Genomic DNA, 26777 nt, shown 5'->3' on the forward strand with positions numbered 1-26777 from the left:
ACAGACACCGCACCTGGCGTCAGTGAGTGGTATGCTGTGACCAGCTACCTGTCACAGCTTGTGAGTGTGAGCAGTAATCATGCACCCATCTGTGATTCACTGCGCAGTAAAGCGCATCTGCCAGCCTCTCCGCCTCGCAGCACTGTCGAAAACAATCACGGCCCATGCAAATACACAACATGCACATCAGCGTGTACCTCACCATACACAGGGTACAAATACAGAAATAGCTCCTAATCGTCAACATATACGCACACACATGCACACACACACTGACATCCATGCAGACCAACAGGCACACACACCCAAACCCATGCAGACACGCACGCACACACACATGCACCTATGCACACGCACTCACACACACACCCACAATACTCACACATTTCTCGCACTTTTCATACACTTGCATATAGACCCGTCGTCACATGCGTAAAGAAATACTGACAGAGGGACATACTTGCAGTCCTTCACGTTGACTTCTTCTGTGTGTCAGGTCTGTGCGACATCAACGAGGGATCGGCAACGTCAGAAGACCGCTGCAAGTCTCCAACCTCAGGTAACATGTTCTTCACAGACACATGCATACCACCCATGGTTCTTGTTTGTTATAGCCCAAAGGGATAATGGCCCAGTTAGCAATCATTTACCCATTGAACCCATTCTTGATTGGAGGATTAGACGGAATCACGTTGGTCTTTGCAATGAGTGGATAGAGAAGAGGAGCGGTGGTCTCTTGACGGCAGGACTCGCGTCAGGTTCCCATTGGTGCTAGGTGTGAGCGTTAGGAACTGTGGTGTTTGGGTTTAATTCCGCAACTGTTGACTTTGAACAGTCCCAGTGATCAACGATGAATGAGTATCTCCCACTCCTGTGTAACAATCAACAGATTCAACAAAAACAAAGTCCTCTTCTGTTTCTTTGGTTTACGATCCGTAAGCGAGAGCATTAGGATGCGCATTGCGTGAAACACATTTATCCTCATTACAGCTGTTCACAGATGAATGAGAAATTGCTCAATTTGATGACATCTTCCAATTTCAGATAATTTGTTCACTGTGCTCCTCCAGGAGGAGGCTGCCATTGATAAGCATCTGTCTCGGAATTTGGAGAGAGATATTCATAGCTCATTTTTTCCCTGAGTGTGTATATTACTAGCTGCAAGTTTTCTATAAAGCAGCCAATATTCCCTCCCCCAAAAAACATTCACACGATGTCTGTCAGATAATTCATGTTTATGGCCTACATGCAGGAAAAGGTTACCAGGTACCGAAAATCACAAGCAATCTCTTTCCTCGTGGCTTTGACTGAATTGTGATTCGATTCCAAACCGTTCATGTTCCTACCAACATGAAATACTTTGGTTTCCTGAAAGAACCAACTCAATATGAATTAAACAGTCCCTTGTTCCCGCCCTCCTCGACTCCACCCACGAAGTTATTTATTTTAACAGAGGGCTTGTGGAGGGTTTTTGCCCATGTTCATCTCATTGGACTTGTTGTCCATACACAGAACACAATGTTATTTTCTCCCGGTGAGTGACCTTATTATTTTTTGCTGTGATTTTCTTTATGTATGAGCGGTGAATAAAGTACATAATCCCCTCTGTAAACAGGACATACAAAATTAAAGGTGAATCTAAAGAGTGTTGATGATCCAGCTTTGGTCGATGCAATGCGTTCCGCATATGATCCACGATATCACAAAGGGGGAATGTACCATACAAACCAGATGAGTGCACGGCTTGTAAGAAGTAAAGCACTGTGTATCGGGGCCCCCCCCAACACACACACACAGCGCCTGCAGGCCTTTATCTGGGGCATCTGCCTGCCTGGTTGTTCCTCCTAATGGAGAAAATAGCAATGGACTTCTAGATAATGGTGGCTGCTTGGTGCAGTCTAAGGATGTTTCTAACGCCGCTATCTACTCTACTCTCCCCCTTCGAAAGTGTTGATGTCAAACAGCAATCTACAGCAGTTCTACAATGGCGGTGGTAGAGGAGGTAAGATTCGCCAGAGGATTTTCCTCAGGCTGTCCCTCAAGGCGGGACCGTGTGTCACCCCTTGTTTGTTTGTCTGTGTGTTTTTTTTATTCGCTGTGGGAAAAGAAAGAAAAAAACAACGACTTTGTCTTCCGTGTGCATATTCACATAATCACTCACACACATGCACACATGCACGCCCAGCAGACACACAAACACACACACCAAAACTGTACGCTTGAATTTACTAACAAAATAAATAAACGCATACTGCATGCTACACATACGTAGCACGAATGTCCCCTGTAGACGTGCCTGAATATTGACATCTGTCTGGACCTGCGGTAGCCCCATCCCTACTGCCGGTGACTGTCGTGACTGTAGTACCTTGTTTTGTGTGTGTATACAGTACAGTACGATGTCCCACGTGTGTTTCTCTGTCCACCTCCACATAACATTGAGGAGCAAGGCCGCTACTTTCTAGAAGACACGGTCTCTCAATCGTTAAGCACCGAGCTGACTGGACCCAGCCGGGACAGTCTTGTTTGATTTTGGAGGGGAGGTGGGGGCGGTGGTGTCGGTGGTGGTGGTGGTGGGTGGTGGTGGTGCTGCTAGCTCGTCTTCTAAGCGCCCCACGAAACGAGAGTACGCGAATGAGCCTGAGCTCATTGAATGATCGGCGCTCGATCAACCGTACTTCTACGTATGCAGTGCCTCTCTTTCACCTGTCCTCCCATCCTACTCACTTCCTGTTTCCTGTCCACTCTTCCTGTTCTTGGTGCATGCGCCCCTTGGCATGAGGGGTTCTGGAATGACCTGAATGTTGGGGTCTTTCTCTCCTGTCCACATCTTGTCTCACCACACCTCTCTTTTCAGGGGCCCTTTTTGGTTGTCTTGTTTACCGCTCAGCGACAACTGTTGCTCTAACCGTAACTTCCTGTCACAGCATGTGGAAGAGATTCTCCAGGGTTGACACCTTGAATCCCTTTGCAGTGCCTTCCCCTGTGTAAAGCATTTTGGCTCACCTGACAACCCCCACCCTCCCCCCTTCCCTCCCCAACCCCTTTTCACATCCACTAGTCTCAACAAGCTTTTTGTCATTTGTGTTTTCCGTGTGTGAAGTATTTTGTGCGCAGTTCTTTGAGACCAGACTCTCTCTGGTCAAGCTAGCGTTGCATGGCATCCTGTGCAAGCTTAGACGTGTGTTTGTAAAGAGGGATGTTCTCTTTCTTCCAGCAAAGATGTCACGGAAATTAAGCTTGCCAACTGAGCTAAAGCCAGACTTGGGTAAGCCTTAAAAAGATAAAATATTTTTGTTATCATTTTTGACAACAGAATTTTCTTTCATTTTTTCGACCAGAGGTAATTCAATCATAGTTTGACACCAAAATATACTGAATCATTTAATGAAATGGATGGAAATAGAACTAATAAATAATAGAAGCCATTGTCAAATCTTTCTAATTGTACTGTTCCAATCTGAATTTAGATACATTATGAGATGAAGGATAATAGATGAACAGGCCCATGTGTAAGTAGTAACAATATGTGAAGATCCTCTGATATTTCCTTTTCGACCTTGGCTTTGACCTTGCTTCCCTGTACAGTAGGTTGATAGCAGTGCCCAGCTGAGCTTAGTGTGCACACCATCACTCACTATGAAGCTTCCCCTTTCTTCTGCGGCTATTGCTCTCTATTTCATGTTTCCTTATATCTTTTTAAACCCTTCATAGTGTACATCGATTCTTTTCAATCTTGCGGCAGTGCATTTTTTTTTCACTCTGGAAATGGGAAAGGTTGTTTTTTTTTCAGCCACAGAAACCTGCAGTCTTCTAAAAATGTTTCTTTCCTTACTAGCAACCATTTTAATATGTGCCAAAGGTTTTAACTGACTGCAACTGTTACACTTGAGCATTTATTATTGAAATTAACATTTAAATGCGAATTCACCTTAAATTATTCTGCTTTAATTGAGTTCTGAATAAAAACTTAACAGATGTTGTGAAAATATCATTTAGGATGTGTTCTTCTTAGGCAGAAAGCATGACAGTCAGTTGGTCATGTTGAATGGAAACCGACCAATCAGATGGAGGCGTCGCTCGCTCTGCTCTGTTTGCCCAGGCTTCTTGTCTGTTTGCCAAATGAAGTTTAAATTCATGAGCTCCATCTGTCACACAGATTCAAAACAAACACCAGCAGCGGCCTTAAATATTGACCAATAGAAACCTAGAGCCGTAACCTCTGTTTGTTTTGAATTCCTTTCTCATATCGACATGGAACTCAAACAGTTTCATTGCCTTTCCCCAAAATATTGTTGTTGGGCTGTAGAAATAAGAGGTTGATTAAAACTGTCGTTCTATTGATCGAAGGACATCGATTGGTGCCACATGAACTGTTTTTTTTGCAGTACGTTAGCTCATTTCACAACAGAATTGCACACTCCCTCCTGTACCCAACCTAACTCAACATGCGTCGGCGTACTCGCGCTTTACCTTGCTTTGTCTTTGTCTCACTGTCCTCCTGTCCGTATGTCCGCCGCGGGGCGCCAACCCTCTAGACCACCGGGACAACTCCTTCAGCCGCTCGCGCTCCTCCAGCGTCACCAGCATCGACAAGGAGTCGCGCGAGTCCATCTCCTCCTTCCACTTCTGCGACACCTACGTCCGCAAGGGCGACTGCGCCTTGACGCCCTGCCTGTACGTGGGCACCTCCCTCGGCACCGTGCTGGCCGTGGCGCTCACGCTGCCCCCCGCTGGCGAACAGAGGCAACTGCAGCCCGTCATCGCCTCGCCCAGCGGTGAGTGTTTTCGGAGATGACTGGCAGTTTAACCTTTCCACAGAGGCGCCATCGTAGGATGAACACAGGCGCATAACATGAATGATCTGCTAGTTTAAGCACCAGGGCACGGTCGGCGGACGTATCTTTGCCAGCATAGTCTCCCTTAGCACACGCCCAGACCAAGGGCAGCTGAACATGTCTGACGGCCATGGGGACCTACAGGTGTCCCTGGCCAGCGAGACAGCAACACCAGAGAGCAGCCGGTTCTTAGCGCAAGGTCTGTTGCATGAAGAGGAGCAGACCCATAATCAGTGGCATGTCGCCGAGGTTGTAACCAGTAAAAAGGAACAAAAATCTGCGGAAAAAAACTCAAAATGTTCAAGCCCAGTAGATCCAAACGGCACAAAGTACGTCGTTCCTAAATCGTCTCCCTGCTCTTCCTCCCCCCCCCCCCCCCCCCCGACAGGGATGCTGGAGCGCGTGAAGGGCAGCATCATGCGCATGGCGTTCCTTGACTCGACGGGCATGCTATTGCCCCCGCCCCATGAGCCCTGGTTCGAGCCCAACTTGACGGCGTCAGACGGCGAGGAGAAGGGCCGCAAGCGGCGTCCGGTGTCGGTGTCGCCGTCGGCCTCGCAGGACCTGAACGAGAGCCAGTACGCCGTGGTGTGCTCGGAGAAGCAGGCCAAGGTGCTGTCGCTGCCGTCGCAGAACTGCGTGCACAAGCACAGCATCACTGAGGCCTCCTTCATCCTGCGCGCCGATGTGGTGCAGATGAGCAACAGCGTGTGCCTGGCGGTCTTCTGCGCCAACGGACACATCATGACCCTCAGGTGAGTGGCGCGCTGGTGGTGGTGGTGGGTTGAGGTCTGTGGTTCTAGACCGGAGGGGCTACATGTGTGGCTGTCGAGGTGGGGGTCTTGGGCAGCTAGGTGTCATGGTAAGGGTTTTGTCTGTGGAAAACCCTCAAACTACATTATATGTGGATATGCTATTTTACAAAACTAATTTACTAAAATTAATTTTGTACATTTCATTTACATCCCTGGCATGCTATTATATTACCCTGGCGTGCTTGGTTATCCTCCTCAATTCCCAAATTGGATATATATATATATATATATATATTAGGGATTACTGGAGATGACCTTGACATTCTTGAGGGGTTTATGGAACCACTGATCAAACCATTACATCATTCTTATAGCTCATAAATGGACTCATTTGTTCCGTCCTGTAATTTAATTGAACTTTTTCGCCAAAATGCTTACTCCATTTAATGCGTTCTGTGTGCCAAGGTCCTGTATGAGGGTGAAGAACCGAATGGCCGACATCACTAACGTAGATGGATGAATGTAGATGAATGTGATGATAACAGGCCCCCAGACCTGCCGTCTGCTCTCAGGCCTGTCTGGGCGCAAGGGCACACACAGGTGAATGTCTGCGGCGGGGGGAAGGGATGATGTCATTTCATATTCCTGTTGGGTGCTCGCCCTAGACATCAGGAGATAAGAAACAGAGAGTCTGGGGGTAGTGGATGAGGAGGAGATCGGTACAAGCATTGGGGAGGTGGTGGGGGGAGGTGGGGGGGGGGGGGGGGGGGGGTTGGGGATGGTGGCAGGTGGTTGTGCCAGCCTTTATGAGACTCCTGATTGTGTCCTAGTCTATCGGCAAAGTCAAACCACTTTCACGGTGGGGCCCTTCTGCCAACCGGCACACCCACACCCACCTGACGACGCACAGACCAACACAGCGCTGGATGACTTGTCTATTTTGGAGCTGAGCCGCTGGCGCATCAGCCCCTCCCTCCCCCCTCCCTCCCTGCCTCCCTCCCCCCTCCCTCCCTCCCTCCCCTCAGAGGAGAGGGGCAGCCTGCGCCCAGCCTCCCATCTGGGTGTCTGGCAGGACCGGCTGCTCTCTCGCTTTAAATACCCGGTGTGATTGTGTGGGTGCGGGCCGGCCACGGACGCCTGTAGGTCCCCGTGACCATCAGACGTGTTCAGCTGCCCTTGGTCGTGGCGTGTGTGTGTGTGTAGAAAAGAGAAAAGACCCCATTGTCGATATTTTATTGACAAGTTCATTAGGACTCCTTTCTTCCTTGCGCCCCCTCTCCCCCACCTGCTCCTGGATGCCCCTTGGAGTCACGTTGAATTGAAGCACCCTAAAAAGAGGTGGTTGAATTATGTCTCACTGTCATCACCCCCCCCCCCCCCCTCTAGTCTGCCCGGCCTGAGGCCCCTGCTGGACGTCAACTACCTGCCCCTGACCGACATGCGCATCGCTAGGACCTTCTGCTTCACCAACCTGGGCCAGGCCATGTACCTCACCTCCCCCACCGAGATCCAGAGGATCACCTACAGCCAGGACACCTGCGAGAACCTGCAGGTCGGTCCCCGACGCTCCTAACACACACTGTTCCACCGCCGTCCGAGGACGTGCTCCCGGGGTCCGGGGCTAAAGCTGTTTGGAAACGACCAGAGTGTAAACCAAACCTTCAGATCCAATCATATGCTTCAGGGCGGCCCTTCGTTTGGGGGCGGCGACTTGAGAGGAAGGCGTGTGTCCTTGTAGACGCTGTCGTGCCAACACGCCTGTCTTGTAATGGGTTAAAGATATTTAAACAATGCTTGAAATCGCTTGATTTCACCAATCTCATGGCCGCATTCGATTAAACGATATCACATATTGTAATGTTGCCCGGGATATCAAGAATAGCCTTCTTCGTGTTGCACAGTGGTTAACTGTATCTCCAGTTTGTTACACTACAGGGAAGAATGAGGGGAGAGGAGATGAGGCCGTTCTCTCCGTCGTTTAAACAACTAACTCACATTCACAAATCACCTGACCCCATACTTGGTGATCAAGGACATGTATCTGAGATCACTGTATTTGGATTACTGTTATTTGATTAAAGGGTCTGCCTCATGACCAAACAGTCAGTCGGATTGCACACTCGTATGACTCACCGCTCCCGCAGAGTCCAGTGAGTCAGAGAAGAGTTTGTCTGCTTCTGGTATACATCCAGTCCTAACTTCATTGTCTGGATTACGATTTTTATAGAAAATCCATGACGGTAAAAAAAAAAAGTGGATCACACAAGTGTTTTTCAGAACACTGTGAATGTGTGTGTGTGTGCTTACGTTTGTGGTTGTGTGTGTGTGTGCCTACTCTACAGGAGATGTTAGGTGAGCTCTTCACACCCGTGGAGACACCAGAGGCCCCCAACAGAGGCTTCTTTAAAGGGCTCTTTGGAGGCGGCGCACAGTCTCTGGACCGGGAGGAACTATGTGAGTCACACGCACACACACACACACACAGAAATGCCTAAACATACCACACATACACACACACACACACACACACACACACACACACACACACACACACACACACACACACACACACACACACACACACACACACACAAATGCCCACACACACAACACACAAACACTAAACACAAGCCCAAACACACACACACACACACACAAATGCCCACACATATTACATATCACATACACTCACAAACAACATCGGCCCACACACACCACACACTCTCTCTCTCACACACACACACAAACACACACACACACACACACACATAGACATTAATGCCATCACACACACACACAGACACACACACACACACACAACATAGGCCCACACATACCATACCTTGTCACACAGAAACACACCACATACACACATTAAATCCTGCCAGAGCACCAAGGTTACCGTGCATACAATCCAAAATGTCCATGTAATCATTCGTACCCACGGTAGACGTAACAGAGACTTGTCTGTCATGCACCTGTCTGCCGTCTGACCTTTCCTCCGTGGCCCTGCTCCTAATTCCGTTCCTTCCCCCCAGTCGGAGAGATTTCGTCCGGGAAGGCCTCCAGGAGCCTGGCCCAGCACATCCCGGGGCCCGGGGGCCTGGAGGGCATGAAGGGCGCGGCCTCGGGCATCGTGGGCGACCTGGCCCGGGCCAGGATAGCCCTGGACGAGCGAGGACAGAAGCTGGGCGAGCTAGAGGAGAGGACGGCGCTCATGATGAACAGCGCCGACGGCTTCTCCAAACACGCCCACGAGGTGAGAGGAGGAGGAGGAAGAGGAGGAGGAGGATGATGAGGAGGAGGAGGATGATGATGAGGGGGATGATGATGGTGGTGGGACATTTGGTTGATATGCGTGAGGCGCTGTCCACTTGTGGGCTTTTGCCTCGTCCTTTTTATTGCTCTGTGTTTGAGACTTGCTACTTTTCTTTTGCATTTTAATGACATTTCCTTCGTTTAAAAAAAACACAACAATCTTGATAACTCCAACCAGTTAAGCGACTTCACCACTCTAGATGATGAAGGTTAAAGCACTCAAGCCATTTCTCGTAATGCGTGTCTCTCTTTTACTCCCTCACTCATTCTTTCTTCCTCTCTCTCCCTCTCTGTCCTCAGATGATGCTGAAGTGCAAAGACAAGAAGTGGTACCAGATCTGATGTGCCAGAAGATGGTGGGGGCAGGGGGGAGGAGGGGGGGGGAGCAGAAAACCATGGACACAACTGTTATCACCTTCCATCTGCACCCAACCCCCCACCCCCTATGTGGGGTGTGGACGTGAGGGTACTCACCTCCAAACTCTTTCTCTTTCTCTGTCTTCCTTTCCCTCTTTCTTTGCTGTATCTCTCCACCCCATTCATATGACCCTCAACCCTAAATTCTCATCTCTCTCACCCCCGGGGGATTTTGTTTGTCTCTCTCTCTCTCTCTTTCTCGCGCTCTCTCTCTTACACTCTCTCTCTCTCGCTCTCTCTAACCCTTAGCACAACACCCATTGCAGGCCCCTTGCCTCATTATTGGGATGGGACTGACGAATGGACAAGACAGAGGAGGTGGATAATCCTCAAGAGGAAACAAGCAGTGGAACGATTTTGTCTTTTCTTTTTCGTGTGAGTAGATTCGGGGACATTTGTTCCGCCTTCGTTTTAGAGTTTGCCGAGATGACCTTGGTTCGGATGAATCTCGACCTGGTCCTGTTGCTGGTGTACATGAACAACAGTTGTTTGTTTTTGTTTGTTTTTTTGGCGGGGGGTGTTCCAAAAAATACTAATGACAACTACAACATTCTGGAAATGTACCATGGAGTGAAAAGACTAATCTATATACATGACTATATCTACATGAATCTATAACATTGCGCAACGCTGTGTCCACGTACAACCGGGTTGGGACAAACGACTGAGATGGCTTGAGGAAATGAAGTGAAAAGGAGAGGGGTGAGAAGAAAAGGCCCGCCCTCCCAGCAAGCGCTATTGGAGACAGGAAAAGGAAGTGATGTCACAGGGACTACTTCTCAATACAGGGTGTCGCAGAGAAAGAAGGAAGATTCGCTCCACTGAAACATTGGTTAGCTTGTAATTTTGCTCAATCCTCTAAGCTCTTGTGTATCGCAAAGTTTTTCACGTGATTTTCATAACAGTTGTATTCTTTCCCCCATTACATGTTGGTTGGTGATGTCTTTTTTTGTCTGTATTATTTAAAAAGAAACGAAATCATATTTTTAATATTATTGTAAAAGTGAATGATATATATACATATATATGTATATGTGCATATATATATATATATATATATATATATATATATATATATATATATATATATATATACATATATATATATATATATAAGTATATATATACATATGTGTGTTTGTATTTTTTATGTTTTGTCAAAACATCCTTAAGTAATTTCTCCTCATGAAAAGGGCTGGAAAAAGTAGTATATGGATATAAAAGACATATGTATCTCTTAAGTGCACGGCAACATCTGATCTCCGGATTTAAACATAAAAGTTGAGGCAAGGTCACATGAGCCATATACGGTTCCTTGTATAAATGAGATTTATTTATGAACTGATTAAATAGATATCTATATAATATATATTGCCTCCATCACCCTTATGCCATAAGCTTCCACTGTGTGGCATGGTGTGAACACAAGTCTATGTATGTAGATGCTGACACAAGCACAGTGTTGACTACACGGAAAGTCCAAATTAGATATTTTGGGTTGTATGGGAGTTTTATGATGGTTTATGATGGGAGTCCACACCAGTACAGAGATTATATAACATGTGCAAATGGGAAGATAACCTATTTGTGTGTGTGTGTGTGTGTGTGTGTGTGTGTGTGTGTGTGTGTGTGTGTGTGTGTGTGTGTGTGTGTGTGTGTGTGTATACAGAAGTGTTATTCACACAGATGAATTGTCCTTCAAAGGCATCCATATTGAAACTGATTTTTCTGATGTTTTTTCTTCTCTGCCCATTGACTGTGTGAGTGGTCCTTTGAAAGTGTTTTTATGGTGCAAAGCAAATCTGTGTGATTAATATGTTTGTTTTGTTTTCATTTTCTCATATTGGTAGAAAAAAAGCTCAAAATGTCGTGTCTCTCTCCATGTCTAATGGGCCTATACCTTTTTCCTGTACATAGGTAAATAATTTGACAATCTTAAGACCAACTGGAAAGTACACTGCAAGGTTGCTGAAGCAACACCAGAGGGGGACAATGGCCATATTCTTTCTGACGCCAAAGACTTTCGTTAGCTTCTGTTCCATTCTGCCGAAACTTTCCACTTCCATCCCTCCCTACTCCAGACAATATATTTTACTATCCTATCGCTCGATTCAACGATATTTATGATGTTTTTATATTTTGTGAACATCTTATTCATCTGCATTATGACTAGTAGGCCAAGGTGTGCTGGTGGCAAATATCTGGACTCAATGCTGTTGTAAGAGTGCATTCAATGTACGATTGTTTCACAGCGTTCCCAGGGCTGTCCACATCGTCCACGGGTATAAAGTTACTCTGTTCTGGCTCTGACCATTCAGAGAAGCGGCCCTTCCAGCGATAGTTTTAGCCAGGGATAGACCTACAGCCCCTACAGTATTTCTGGTGTTCATCTGGAGTGTTAAAGCCACGTGTTTCCGTTGGCTCGTGTGTCCGTGTGAGCGCGCTACCTCTACTTCTCCGTTATTTAAAGTGACAGTACATCCTTTATTACACCGTTGCGTTTCGTTTCCTTTTTTAATTTTACTTTAAATGGTACTTTTTTATTTGTTCTTTTGTTGGAGATGTTATGGGTAACGTCGATGTCCTTTGTCTCTCAAGGGTGTCTCAAGTGTTTAGTCCGATCTGTTTGTATCTCGACAAAAAGGAAGAAAAAAAAGATCATGAAAAACAACACACGGTTAGGATAAAGCTAAAAAAAAGAAAAAAAAACTACGACTTCTGAATTGCTGTTTTTAATTGACCTGCCGCATGTTCCCCCCGCACATGCTTTAAAACACTGATTACATCATTCATCGTTAGTTTGTTGTATGTTTTCTCTTCGTTGGGTTTGTCTCCTCCCTTGGGTCCTTCCCTCAGAAGAAGCTCGTCCTCCGGTGGTTGTACTGCTACAGATCTGGTCCGGTCTGTGTTTAGTAGGCCTATGCATTGTCAGTGTGGATGTCAATGTAGGATAGACCCGCTTTCCCTTCAAGGCAAAGAAGACGGGGACGAAAAAAAAAATACAATATTAACAATGATTTCAGGAAAAACTGCTTTTTTTTCTTTCTTGTTCTTGGTGTTTCTTGTCATGTCTCGTTTCTTCCTTCCCTACGTTGTTCGTTTTCTTTTCTTTTAGGATTTTGTATGTTCAGGGTGACTTGTTCGTCATTCATTCATGCCGGTGTGCAGTAGTCCTATCTGATATGATCTACCATTTCATGAAACAACAAGCGGGAGTTCTATCTATTTTCCATTTTCCGATCCGTTCTGTCCTATAGATTCAACCATTATCAGTGGGTTGCAGTATTTTTTCTCATTGTAGCCAACTTTCTTGTACAGTTTTATGCAAATTTCACATGGATGTTTATGACTTTATCTGCTGCCACAATAAAACTTAGAAATTCTGTAGATAGAAATTACTGTGCAATGGAAAATAAAAGTGGAAAATGTGCTGTTTTGTGAATTGTTTAATTCATCTCTGTGTGGATGTAGTTATCACACTGCTTACAGACAGTATATAATCATGGGTCCTACTCATTTATATTTCTACCATTTATCGGGTTATGTTGCGCAGAGGTTGCCAATTTGTTGATATTTTCATATAGTGTTGTGCATGCATTCATTTAAAATAACTAGTTCCAGTTATTTATGAACAGTGAAGGTAACAAACTCTTAAAAAAGAAAGTGAACTTGAACAAGTGAAAAATGAACAACTATGAGCATAAATATATTGAACTAAACTTGAGGTAACATCTATCAAGTGTAAACATGCACAACACAAAATGTCAGTAAGGGAACTTAACATGCGTTTGTGAGGCCACAGAATAGGCTACAATTCATTTTAATCAGTGGGAGCCCTGTGCTTATTTCCCTGCAACAAGAAGGTTCCATCTGGGGGTGATAGAAGACAGTGACACCCTTATCGTGTTTGAAATGTCCAATCGATTGCGCAATTTTGTTTTAGTTGCAGTCATTGCCGAAAACCCGGCCTCGCATAGGTACGTGGTGGGAAATGGAAGCAACGTTTTCAGAGCTTTTACGGATATCTCAGGATAGGTTTGGTGCTCCGCTTTGGTTTTGATCCAAAAACCTGCCAGAGAGGTTTGCTCAAACACACTTTTAAGACCACCATCATTAGCTATTTCGATCATTTGATCTTCCTCCTGTACTGACAAGTGATTTAGGACATTGACAAATGGGTTGCGGATCCACTCATTCGTTCGCCATGGATCTTTGGAGGATGGGAAGTAACGTTCAAATTCATTTGAAAGCGCAACAAGGTGATCGCGCACCAGCTGCGAGAGAATGGGCCCTGCCTCAGTCTCTCCCAAAATCCCCACTGATGTTTGGAACATATAGAATGCTCCCCTGTCCACTCAAATCAAGCTTTGCTTTAAATGCAGCAACTTAATCTGCCCGTTTAAAGACAGTCGTCATTCTCCCCTCTGGAGTGTCAGGTTGAGCCGAGCTCATAGTGTGACATTACTGTTGAACTGAACAAGTGAAGTGAGCCTAGGCTGCGCGCGCAGCCGCTGAAGCCAATACGTGTTGAGGACGGGACAGACAGACAGTTATGCCTAAGAAAATAAGTTAAGACCTTGCCAAAAATGCAAACATGTTATATGCAATCTAACAACTGCATATAGACTTATGGCATGTAAAAGAGTGACAGTATTGCGAAGTAAATTGAGTTTATTAAGTGTGCATGCATTTTGCATGAATATATATATTTTTTTTTTTTCGTCATGTCGTAGCCTACTAACCTACGGCCCGGTTAGGAATGTCCTGCGGCTCGGTACCGGTCCGCGGCCCGGTGGTTGAGGACCGCTGCTTTAGATGATTCCAAGTCTTGACTAAACATATGTTTATTCAACATAATAGATTGGTGTTGTTGGATTGATGCTTCCGAATATGGTGTTTAGTGTTACCATACCGCATGCATGATCAAAGCATTATAAATCTGGTACTACATTTATCCATTCAGTTTACCTTCCACAAAATGGATTTGAAATCAGAAGGATTGTTGCAGTTGACTACTTCTCACCTGAATTCAGGGGGAAATGTATGGGTACACCCTGCTGCCATCCTAATCATCTGATTAGAGTGTTTGGGATTTAGTACAGTATTTATACAGCGTTTTATTAATCTTGTGTCTTTTAAATCAAAGTTTGGTTGATGCGTAAAAAAAAACTCAGCCTCAGGTGCAGTCAGCACGGATATTGTCTTTTGACCAGCTGGACAGTAGGTGGCAGCAAATACACATGCTTGGATTTCAAACTAGCGCGAGATGAGATGGATGAGGACGACGACTAAATGAAAAACAAATATGTGGCAAAAACAATGGTGACATGGTGAAAACAAGTAAACCTATAGATATATCCGAAGCCATACTTATTTGTCTTTGTTTTGTTATAGGATTTGTTTTTTTTGTTAAAAAATACAACTACTTTTGCCCCGGAAACAAGAACTGGACATCATGTCGGTGCGACCCCACAACCCAACATCGGGTGTGGTGTGTAAACAAGCCGGCCAGGCAACAACAACATACTCAAAGGTTGGAAGCATATTTTCCAGTTGTTTTTCCCTATTGTGTTTCCTCACAAAAATGTGGCTCTTAGAGACCAACATTTGAACTAGTGTACATCTGAACCAGTAAGTTTGTAGGGTTGACATGAAGCAGGCCTACCGTGTCTAATAATGTTCGTGTATGGACAGGTTGTTTTGGCATGTCTTCCCACTGACTATTACGATTTGAGTTCAAAGTTTGCACAATAGGCCTAGCCGTTTCTAATTCAACCTGAAATCAATAAATGTGATGTGTTTTCAGGGGGAAGTCTTTACTAGAGCTTGGTGCTTTCCGAATCCCCTTCTCGGCTGAAACGAATGGCCAAAAGACCGAAGACGTGACGGTAAGTGACATGCACCGCTTGCATAGATTTCAGATAGCTTATATTATAGCCACTGTATGATAAAAAAAAGGCATAAATAATTATTATCATGAATTTATCCCTTTTAAGCGCGTTCAGTGGCCCCTGGCGGCCAATAGGGCACTTTCAAGGCAGCTTCATTGGAACAGACATCACTGGCCTACACTATTTAGCTAGTTTTAAAAATATTTGTATGTTCAATTACTTCGACAGTAGCTCATCTGCTTCCTTGAGGGCCCTTAGCAATGTCTCATTGCAGAGCACCGTCCTCAACTAATGGAGAGACTTCTAGTCGGGTCACTATATCAAGAGGAGGTGGATGAGCAGGACGTTTCCTGTAAACTGGCATGACTTACCTCCTTGATGATCCGAGCCTGACTCATGGAAAAAGGTGTTTTTATTAGACTATTGATTTATTAGGCTATTGCCATTCTTAATCAGCCAATACAATTGTATGTTGTTTGAGTACTACTTTATAGGTATCCTTCATTTATTAACTGTATTCTGAACAAATATTGATTGTTGACTGAAGTCTAATTGTCTACAGAATGAGATTGGATTATTTTATGGATTATGATCAATCCTACTAAGAGCAGATATGGCATGTCAATGCAATGCAATCTATCAAAGATTTTTATGGTTATATATCTATAAAACAACCATCTCATCTTTTTCTGTGGCAAATCTGCAATGCACTTGAAATTGAAATTGAATTGCGTGGGACACCAGCCCAGAGATAAAAAACGTTAATAGAGAGGACGCATTTTTATAAAACCCAACCACAATGGGGATCTATTTATAAATCTTTCACTTCACACACTTGACAAAGACATCATTTTGGAATAGTACATTTTGGAGTGGGGGGAGGGGGGATATTCAGTTGGTTGTAATCTGCCCCATCATCGCAAAATGCTATCAATCTTAAATCTTGCTACTAATTCACACTGCACCTTAAAATATGTTGTATTGTATAGCAATTTGCCTATCCCAGTTAGTAGCCTTCAGATTAAAAAAAAAGAGGGAATAACTGAGTCCGGTCCTCTCTTACTGGCTTTGCAACTTTGTGTTGTGAACTAGTGTCGCTCGGCTGGCTTGGTGGCGTGAGTGGGAGGATTTTGGGAGTGTAGAAAGAACCATTCTTGTAAACAAAAAGACCGGCATATCAGCACATACAGAAAATATCAGTTATAGAATGTGACTTTAGTTTATTAAAATCGATCAGCATTGGCTACAGATATGTACAGGTTATTCTGAGCTAGTTAAAATGTCACACAGTGGAACTCTAACAATGTCTGACATGAAGACTTAAGGCCTTACATGTCTTACAGTACTTGGAATATAGTTCTTAAGATCACATGAGGCTAGACTCAGAGCTACCTGGTGACCTCAAGTGTGCGAGGTGTTGAGCTTTTCATTGTGTATCTGAATAGTTGTTATAGGTTGAATGAGAAGAGTAAGTGAATGAGACTTCCTGACTGAACCTTTTCTGGAGCCTCAGAGATGGTGGGACCGCCCTCTGAGCTCACAGTTGGTTCCAAAATCCAGATCATCCTGCATATAACAAGGAACCTGTGCTCACGCTGGGTAGAGTTAGACATGCTTTCATGCTGGCGGCAGCAAGTCATGCTGCATCTGGAGCTAAGACAATACAAAATACAGAATGGAGTCACGGTTTATACGGTTTATATTTATCAACTAAGGCTCAAAAGAATTATAACACTCACCTACTCACAACGCGCTCAGAACATTGCTTTTGTTGATTTCTAAATGTCCCTGTGGTTGAGTCAAAAATAAAAGGATGTGTGTGTGTGTGTGTGTGTGTGTGTGTGTGTGTGTGTGTGTGTGTGTGTGTGTGTGTGTGTGTGTGTGTGTGTGTGTGTGTGTGTGTGTGTGTGTGTGTGTGTGTGTGTGTGTTTAAGCAGAGTGGAAGGAGGTGTAAAAAAACAGCTACCGATATAACGGTAGCCGTGAAGAGTCTCTGCGGGAGAGAGGAGACATTTGTCGATTGGAAACTGACTGGTAACAAAGGCACAATCTGTGCCAAATACTTCTATCTCACACACACACACACACACACACACTTGGCACGCACGCACTCACCCACGCACGCACGTGAACACCCACGCATGCACGCAAACACCCACACACCCACGCACACACGCACGCACACACCCACCCACCCACAAACACACACACACACACACACACACACACACACACACACACACACACACACACACACACACACACACACACACACACACACACACACACACACACACACACACACACAGAGGCACACGCTTAGCCCAAACAGGAGCTGTGGCGCTCAGCAAGATGTGTCACGTCAGTGTGATTGGTTGCCTTGGCGACAAGTAACATGAATGACCCGAGCGATGTGTTCACAGTGGGAAATCATATTACAGTGGCAAGAAGCAGGATCCACCAAATATCTGTCTGTGTCTTTCTACCTAGCTATCTATCTGTCTATTTGTCTGTCTTTCAATCCATCTATCTGGCTGTCCACCACTCCATCCATGCGCTGTCACACACCCACATATCTGCATCGCTGTAGCAATCATGCAACAGCGAGAGTAACGCAGTCTTACAACCACTTGCATCACGAGAATAACGTCAGATTTTCTCCAATAGAAATGATTGCTGCAGTTAAATAGGCCAATGCACAGTGCATTAACGGACATGAAGGCCAAATAAGGCCTCTGCTCTGAGTGCAGCCAAACTACTCACACTGTCTCGAGAATATGGCATGTGATGACTGCAGCTTCTTCCAGGATCAAGGTTCAGCAGATGTGGAATCCTTCCTTCCCTCCCTCCATTCGTCTGACACATCCCGCCTTCACAGTTAAACACATAATCCTTGCACAAACTACTTCTACGCATTATGCTTCTCTGCTTGTATAGATAGACTGAAACTGGGTTCTACAGCAGTCACCGGCAACCATGCTTTTAATGGGAAGGCCTTGATTATTTTACGGACATTGTGCTGTTCAGCAGATGGAGTGGCGCTCCTCAATTGTATTGTACCCAATCAACATGCCATCAAACACACGGCCTGCGTTAAACCTTCAGTCAAACATATGTTGTGGTAAATATGACCAGACGATCATCTGTGTCAAAAAATTTGTTCTTACACTCACACAAACTCGCGCACGGTTAACAATATAACTATTAGTTCCTAACTCCCTGCACCTATGGTTTTTCATAATAATAATAGTCTTGCATATTTCGGAGTGTGTGACATTTTCAGAACTACACAGGTCCCCTGATATCACGTTTGCAATGGAACCATTCCATATCGCATCGTTTGAGGCGTGTGACAGCAAAGATGATCCATTTTCCAGGTACAATTTCCAACTCGTCAGGCCTCTAATTTCAACCTCCACTGATTTACATTTGTTTCAATTTGTGGATGTGGAATACCACCGCAGTAATAAACACAATTAAGTTGTCCATGTGTGTGATTACCTCCATTAGGCACTGAAATGGCGTTTTTAATTATTCGGCGTCTGTGAACTGTGACTGATTTGCAAAGAAAGACCAATGACAGAGATAACCCTTTACAAAATGAATAAATATCCTTACCTTTTTAAATTCAACACTTTATGTTGAATTGTTGCAACATGCATGTGATCTATTTATTGATCAATGGAGATGCTCTTGCCTCTTATGGTGAATGCAGGTCATGAAGGAAATGGAGCAGAATATTTAATACAATGCCTGCAGGTAGGCTCTGGATGTTTGGGCATCGAACCCAATTCCTGGCCCTTTCGGCGAGGAATCCCAAAATCCAGGCATCTCTTTCCAACTTACATTTGTTGTGCGTTGTTTGTGTGTTTGTGTTGTTAGGTTCATTGGGTCGTTTAATAACTACTACAGTAGAGTGCCATCACTGCACTGAATTCTAGACAATTTCCTGGACGTCAGAAACAAGAAAACTTAAGACCACAGTTAGAATCTGCTTAAATCTTCCTGTGAAAGGATTTTGATTTTTGGTGATTTTTCGGAACATTTTCTTCTAAAAAAAATGAGTGTGTGGTCTTGAAGCGGTGAACTTCTTCTATGTGCACAGCAAGTGGTCCGGGCATAAAGTAGCAAATGCAACATTAAGGGGAGCTCTTAACCTTGCCGCAAACAGACACCCACTCAACTGAACACTGCATCCATTGATTTATGTATCCATTCATTCATCAACCCATTCCTCCGTTCATCAATTCGTTGATATATTCATCCATTCATCTGCCACAGTTGTATAGTTACCCTAAAAAAAAACACGTTCAGCAGCAGATCCAGGAGAAGGAGAAAAATAGATTCTCGTCTCTTTTCATCCGTTCACGTTCTACAGTCTTCCAGGGTTCAGATTTTAATAGCCACTTTCATGTTACCATGATTCGATGTAGGCTCAGGCTGATTGGACAGAGAGCTAGCCCTCCGGAGCTCCGGCTCTGACTGGTCTCAGCTTTCTTTATTCTGAACCCTTCTACCTCTCTTCCTTCACTCTCTGAGTATCTCCGGAGCTGCTAGTCAGGCCCTCAGGGGAAGCAGTTCCTTTCTGGTGTGTGTCTGGTCCAATCACAAATTCATAATTCATGTGCGACACTATGTGTATATGATCACGCCAGATGATCCCTTCCAGGGGTGGTTCACAATCAAGCGCACACGAGGAAATGTATATTTTTTAATTTGGGTCTATTTTCAGTTGTATTTGTTTTAGACCAAACGGGGTAGCATCATTCATGTGCAGCGTTATATGAGCATGTGGCATTTGGTCACCTGCTTGGCTACATAGTTAGCATGGGAAATAGACTCAGCTCGAAGGAATAGGAGGAAATCTGAATAGACTGAAATATCTGAAATTGCAATGGATTTCCTGGAACATAGTTTTCTGATACTTACTGCATACCTTGGTAAACCCTCTTAACATAATGAGGATTCAACTACAGATTTATTTTGTCCATCACTTTAACTGTAAAGTTAGAGCCGAAGAGATGCTGAATAAGTTGATGGTGGGAGTGACTGTCTTGTACCATGGGGTCTCACCATAATATCCTTCCTTTATCTGACCCACAAAGCAGGGTTTTCATTCTGAGATGTCTGACTTCATGGACCAGCGTGAGGTTCTCTGGCTTGGGGTTGGCCAGGATAACTGCAGCAGGCCCAATAAGGCACCAGGCCAACTGAATAATTATAACCACTAATACCATGAAGGAACTGTACCATATTATCTATACTGCCGTTGTGATTGTTATTTTCGTTAAATGACTTCACTTGCGCTAATCCTCAATTAATTTCAAGCATTCATGAATAGCTGCAAATTCTACTACCTTGAAAAACAAAATAAATTCCCGGTGTACCTCCATTTTTGTTATGGACTGAGCAATGGTCTCTGGGTAAAAAGGGAGTATTCTTGAGCTCTCTACCAGTCCCTCCTGAAACATCTCAGACCCTTGTTGATGTTTCTCATGTCTCCCATAATCCAAAGTGCTGGGCCAAGGGCCTCAGTGGGAGCAACATGTAATCTTATCTAGGCCACAGAGACTCCCCTTGTCCGAGATGCGGTTATCTTCAATACCTGAGTACTAACACAGACACACACGCACACCCAAACACACGCACGCACACACACACACACACACACACACACACACACACACACACATGCGCGCACATGCACTCAAACACACACACACACACACACATACCCACACATACGCACCACAACACACACACACGCACCCAAACACATACAAACACACACGCACCCAAACACACACACGCGCGTACCCAAACACACGCACACCCAAACACACACTGGCATACATATATACACACACACACACACACACACATGCACGCACACGCACAGACCTGCCCAGTCTGTGTGCTGTGATCCGTATGTCTCTATGGGGAGTCCTAGACGAGCAGGAGGAAGCAGCTAGATGTACCATTAACGGTGATTGAATCCTTGAAGGTACCCACTACTGTTTTAATTTTTTATGGACTTATGCTCTGTTCACAATGGGGTCGTACGGGGATGAGATGGCTTTCTAGTTGAATCCTGACCCTAAGCCACAAAAGCCACTGAAAGGGAATCAACATTATCGTTGAATATTTGTGTCACTTAAGTTTTGCCTCAGATGCAATATTCCCTTTTTTAGCTTTTGTTGTTGGCATTGTTTGTAGCTAAATGGATACTTCATTTCCTTTCCAGAGTGGGATCCTCTCATCTCCGGCATATTCCTGTCCAGGTCAGCGGCACGCTAAACCTGGAATGAGATCAGGGGCGGCTTTAGGTGGCCGTGTGGTCTCAGAGGTTTTGGGCGAAGGACGGCAATTAGAGCGGGTGCCGTCGCTTGTCTTTGGTGGAGCGGTGCGTAAACAGTGATCTGGAGCACAGCGTGGCGTTAAACATGCGCTGTGTTGTGGGCAATGCACCGCGGTTTCTGGGCTTTGTAGTGACATTCTCGGAGGCCATTTTGTCTGCACCCTCAACCGAAAATAGCTTGTGTACCGTCGAGAAAAAGTCGCGTTGAAGCTACAAAGTCTTAACAGAAAGACATTTATTTTTACAATTCAAACATTTTTGTCTGAGTTCTTTCACCCTCTCAGGATCATGTGGTGAAGGATTATCTATTTTAAACTGCCTTAAGAGACGAGTTATTTTCTGTCCACTCCCGCTGAGCATAGTGGGGGAGAGAATGCGACTTATTTGAAGTCCCTTACTAATATGGTCATGAAGAATGAATTAAAGATTTGGAATTTGTCCAGATTCACTCTCTCTCTCCTCCCCCCTGCTCTTAATAGTACTATTGGAGCTACTCTGTTACGAATGCATTTCCCCCCTCATTGACCCTGAGCAGCATATGATACAGGATATGACCTCATGACATTTTCCTTGTTGACATCCCACTGTGAGAGAAATGATGGTAGAGAACGAGCTTCCATAGAGAGTAGGGCTGTTAGCCACCTGCTTTTGTCCACACACACACACACACACACACACACACACACACACACAGACACAGACACAGACACACAGACACAGACACAGATCACATTTATCTCTCCTAGATGATCAGAGCAGACAGCCGGCCCAGGATAGATACAACAGCCTGTCGTAAAAAAAGTGATTTCAGACAGTTGGACCCCCCTCCCCCTCCAATACTGCTTGCTATCTATGTAAACAGCACACAGGGGCAAATTAACTAACACCTGCGCCCCCCTCCCCCCAACACACTCACCCCCCCCCCCCCCCACACACACACACACACACACCTCCAGCATGGTGTACGCAGTTCTAAAAAGTTAAATAGATAAATAAACACCGAGATTGAACAAACTCTGAACAAAGAGATTGAGATATGCTATGCACACACACACACACACACACACACACACACACACACACACACACACACACACACACACACACACACACACACACACACACACACACACACACACACACACAGTTGTGTAGGCTGTGTAAACAGCCTGAAGAGTCTGCAGGAGGATATGTATGACGGCGAAACCGAGCAAGCAGCCAGACTTAAGCTGCTGCAGCACATCAAGTGTGCTTGTGCATGTGCACTTCTGTGTGTTTGTGTGTGTGTGTGTGTGTGTGTGAGTGCGTACTGATATTTGTCCGCTGTCTGGATGTGGATTTTTCAACTCTGTAATATATTTTTGAGTTTCTTTTTTTTTTTTTCTCCTCTTTGGTTTCCTAGGCAACCGCGTGACTGGGAGCGGGGCTTTGCACGGCGGGGCTGGTGAGTGACGAAACCAGAGCCCTGCCACTGGGATGGCGTGTACAATGTGAGAGTGAGCATTAAATGTGGGTCACTCATAAGCCTTTATTAACTCCCCCAACCCCTGTCCCCCAAGTGAGGCAATTTAATTTGCATTTGCTTGACACGGCTGCACTTCGTTTACAGCGGTAGGCAACCCCCTCTAGCCTGAAATATATGCAGCAGCCAGAGGAGAAGAGGAAAGTAAACACACACACACATATCTCCACGGAGGGACTTGTCGATTTGCATTGCGTTTCTCTGTTGCCTTGCTGGTGCTGCATTAGCTCGTCGTACACTGTAGCACTGCAGCATTTGCATTGCAGTCTTGGTCTCTTTTTTTGTTTCACTTCGATGCGTCCATTGGGAGCCTGAGGTCATGGCTTTCCATCTCCGTCTCAGACACAACGTAATATGTTTGTTGTGATGAGCACGGCTCCTCGGGTGGACACCCTGCTGTGAGGGGCCGTGTCCTGTTTGGAGAGAGATGGGCGATGATGACCGAGGGGTGATGCCACTTGTTCCTAATTCGTTCATTGCTAATTCATTTGGTGTCCCCTTGGTTGTCATGGCGATCTGCTGCTCATAGTTTTTCGCTCTGTTGTGGCCTCTGACACGTCTTGATGTGGAGTGATTCCTTACCAAATCATGGGCACATATTAATTATACCGCTGTGTGTGTGTGTGTCTGTGGGTATGTGTGTGTGTGTGTGTGTGTGTAGTTTGATGTGTGAAGTGGGTGCACAACCAAATGGGCCGTGTAGTCTAGACTACACTTGTCTGTGTACACTGAGATGCACACACAGAAAAATCCCAAATGTATCAACACTTTGGGTAATGAATAAGCTATCTGTTACACTAAACTACTTCCCTGGGGTTATTGTGAAGGAGATGTGTGTGCATGTGTGTGTAGCCAACCTGAGCTCTTCACACAGTCAAAAGCCCCCCCCCCCCTCTTCCCCAGAGAGTGGGGAACAGGCAAGAGCCTGTGTGCTGAGCTCAGCACGATCTCACAGAGGAAATGCACCACTATGCTTTTCAAAGTGCTGCGATTCACTGAAAGAAAGATGGCCAGAGTCCCCAGCCCTATATCTAAAACATCCATCAATAACACATCTGCAAGCTCAGAAACTTCCGCCTTCTGACGTTCAGTACCGGAGACCTGGGGCATTTACCAATCCAAGACAACCTATATCCGAACTCTGAAACATGCTATCATAGTCGCCGCCCTGACAGAATTCCCGTTCGTAGTAAAATACCCGGCCTTCAAAATTGCCACAGCTTTTTCTTTTTCATTTCTTTGCATTTTATTGAAAGATTATGTTTCGAACGACGGCGAACTTAGGAGCAATGTTTATCCTGACGTTGAACTTGTGAGCAGGCAGTAGATCTAGAACTCTGACTCGTTTGGTTGTTTCCGATTGGCTGTGGCTAGCTTCTGTCCAGCTGTGGGAATACCCCCGGCTGTGTCTCTGTGTAGCTACAGCTGTGATGAGGGTCGGAGGGGGGGGAAGTAAAGATGGAGCGATATGGAGAAGGGAAGGCGAAGCCCCCTGTCGGGATCAACCAGGGTATCACATTCTGTTACGTAAAAATGGCGCTGGAAGCCAGCCCACGCCGGGTGACTATTGTAACCGAAGAAAGCAAGCTGGGCTCACAGTCGCCCCCCATGGGCTGTGATCCCAGCGCCGCTGAATGTATTTGAACAAAAAACATGCTAAACCTAGCTTACTACGAACGTTCAGATAAACTGTCGGAGTCCATTTGTTAGTATAGAGACCAATCCTAGTGGTGAAAACAAAGATAAAAGCATATGTATGAAAGTTATTATCACCATTCTGATACGTTTAATCTATAGTGGATGTTAACGGGAATATAATTTGTGTGCATTGTGTTGGCAAGACTAGTTCAGCATGTTCAGGTGGTGTTTGACGTGAATGCCCTCATTCCCCTTTTATACTGTTTGAACATGAGCCCTGTCACTCTCTCAGTAGGGCAAGAAGTTTTCAGGCCCCAGCCCAAGCACCCTAATGCTTAGACAAAAATCGAAATCGAAATCCTCTCCGTCACTCAATTGCTTTACGCGTCACGTGTTCTCAATCAAGGGCCTTTTTCTTTTCCGCACATCTTCTTATTAAACTATAACTAAGAGTACTAGTAGTTTGACTACGTCTTCCTACGACCTGACCCATCAGGAAAGATGGGTTAATAAATTAGAACAAACATACAATACCATGTCGGCTTGTAGATAACCCATGGTAGATTTATTAGATAAGGGGATTTGCAATTCAGCCTTGTGTCATGTTGATTATAAGATGGGTATTAGAAAATCCTCTAGATTTGCAGGGTTTTCAAACACCTAGATCTTGATTACATGGGAGTTGGGAAGAAAAAAATATTTGCAAATGCAATCAAACGTGTGTGTGTGTGTGTGTGTGTGTGTGTGTGTGTGAGTATGTGTTGGTGTGAAATGAATATGTGTGTGTGTGCATGAGTGTGTAATTTTTTGTTTGGTAACTATTGACAACCAATCCTATCACGTGATTAAAGAGCAACAGAACATTCATAATAATACAATACTATTGAAGAACATTACAGAGCAAAACCAAAACATCACCAGGTACGCCACCGCAACCAAGATGGAGGCTTTTGTCATGAATAAACCACTATTATCATCACTTATTTTCAGCTAGCGGTAAACACATAGCATGCTGGCAATCGTAGAAAAGTTGCTGCCATTTAAACATTAACTTTCACTTTCCCTTTTCCAGGTCACTTGTTCTTTTGAAGGGCCCTGTATAGCTCACCTTGTACCCTCTGAATAAATGTAAAAAAGGACTGAAAGAAAGTCTAAGTGGAGAGGGAACGAACGAACAGCTACTCTGAAAGATTTAGAGGTAGCGAGGCCGTGATCGGGGTCACAAGCAGGGCAGCGTCTCTGCAGTAATTGGGTGGAAGGGCTTTAAATTCTACTGCGAAACCTCTACCAGGTATTCAGGAAAATGTGATTTATTGTATTTTTTAATCTAATTTTTTTTGTGTGTGTGTGTGTGTGTGTGTGTGTGTGTGTGTGTGTGTGTGTGTGTGTGTGTGTGTGTGTGTGTGTGTGTGTGTGTGTGTGTGTGTGTGTGTGTGTGTGTGTGTGTGCATATGTCTCTGCATATCGTGTGTGTGTGCTATCTAAGTCTGCGTCCGAGTTTAACAGCACATACTGTAGGAGTTCTTGGCTGTTCTTGTCAGCACACATACACACACTCACAGCAGCACGTGCACATTTCACATGTGAGTGAGATCGACAAATCCCTGTTCTACCCTTGCTAACATGACAAGGTGTCTCAGGAGATGAAGGGTGAGGGGGGGCTGTAGGAGCAGGTCTGGCTCTGTTGGTTCAACTGGTTACTTCCTTTATGATGGAAAGTTGAACTTGTCTCCCGACCTTTTGCATTGAAATGCTTTCCTGTTACAACCAGCAGTAGCAGTAAGTTGGATGGATAGAAAGATAGATGGAGAGATATGGATAGATAGATATATAGGTAGATAGGAAACAAGATAAGGGACGATTCTGACTGAGTAGCTCATTCCATAATATTATATGCAATATATAATGTACTATCATTACATCGTACATTTATTGTGCAAAAGGTAGAACTAGTTGGTAGAGAACTATCTTTAATTAAGAGATCGCAATGGTCCGCAAAAGTCACGCAAAAACTTAAAACATGAATACTTTCTTAAAGGG

At 44.9% G+C, this 26777-nt stretch overlaps 1 protein-coding gene across 1 annotated transcript in view; it reads left to right on the forward strand.

The window, feature by feature from the left end:
* stxbp5a (syntaxin binding protein 5a (tomosyn)) overlaps positions 1-10272 on the forward strand; it is a 44551-nt gene extending 34279 nt beyond the window's left edge. Inside the window, exons 15-23 of the mRNA XM_030346152.1 lie at positions 497-559; positions 1949-2002; positions 3218-3268; positions 4497-4778; positions 5227-5593; positions 6980-7145; positions 7936-8047; positions 8632-8852; positions 9212-10272. Of these exons, the coding sequence (XP_030202012.1) occupies positions 497-559; positions 1949-2002; positions 3218-3268; positions 4497-4778; positions 5227-5593; positions 6980-7145; positions 7936-8047; positions 8632-8852; positions 9212-9253 (1358 nt within the window). The 3' untranslated portion in view covers positions 9254-10272. The remainder of the gene's footprint in view (positions 1-496; positions 560-1948; positions 2003-3217; positions 3269-4496; positions 4779-5226; positions 5594-6979; positions 7146-7935; positions 8048-8631; positions 8853-9211) is intronic.
* The last annotated feature ends 16505 nt before the right edge of the window (positions 10273-26777 follow it).

Source organism: Gadus morhua, chromosome 21 (genome assembly GCF_902167405.1).
Source record: "Gadus morhua chromosome 21, gadMor3.0, whole genome shotgun sequence".
NCBI classification, from domain to species: Eukaryota; Metazoa; Chordata; class Actinopteri; order Gadiformes; family Gadidae; genus Gadus; species Gadus morhua.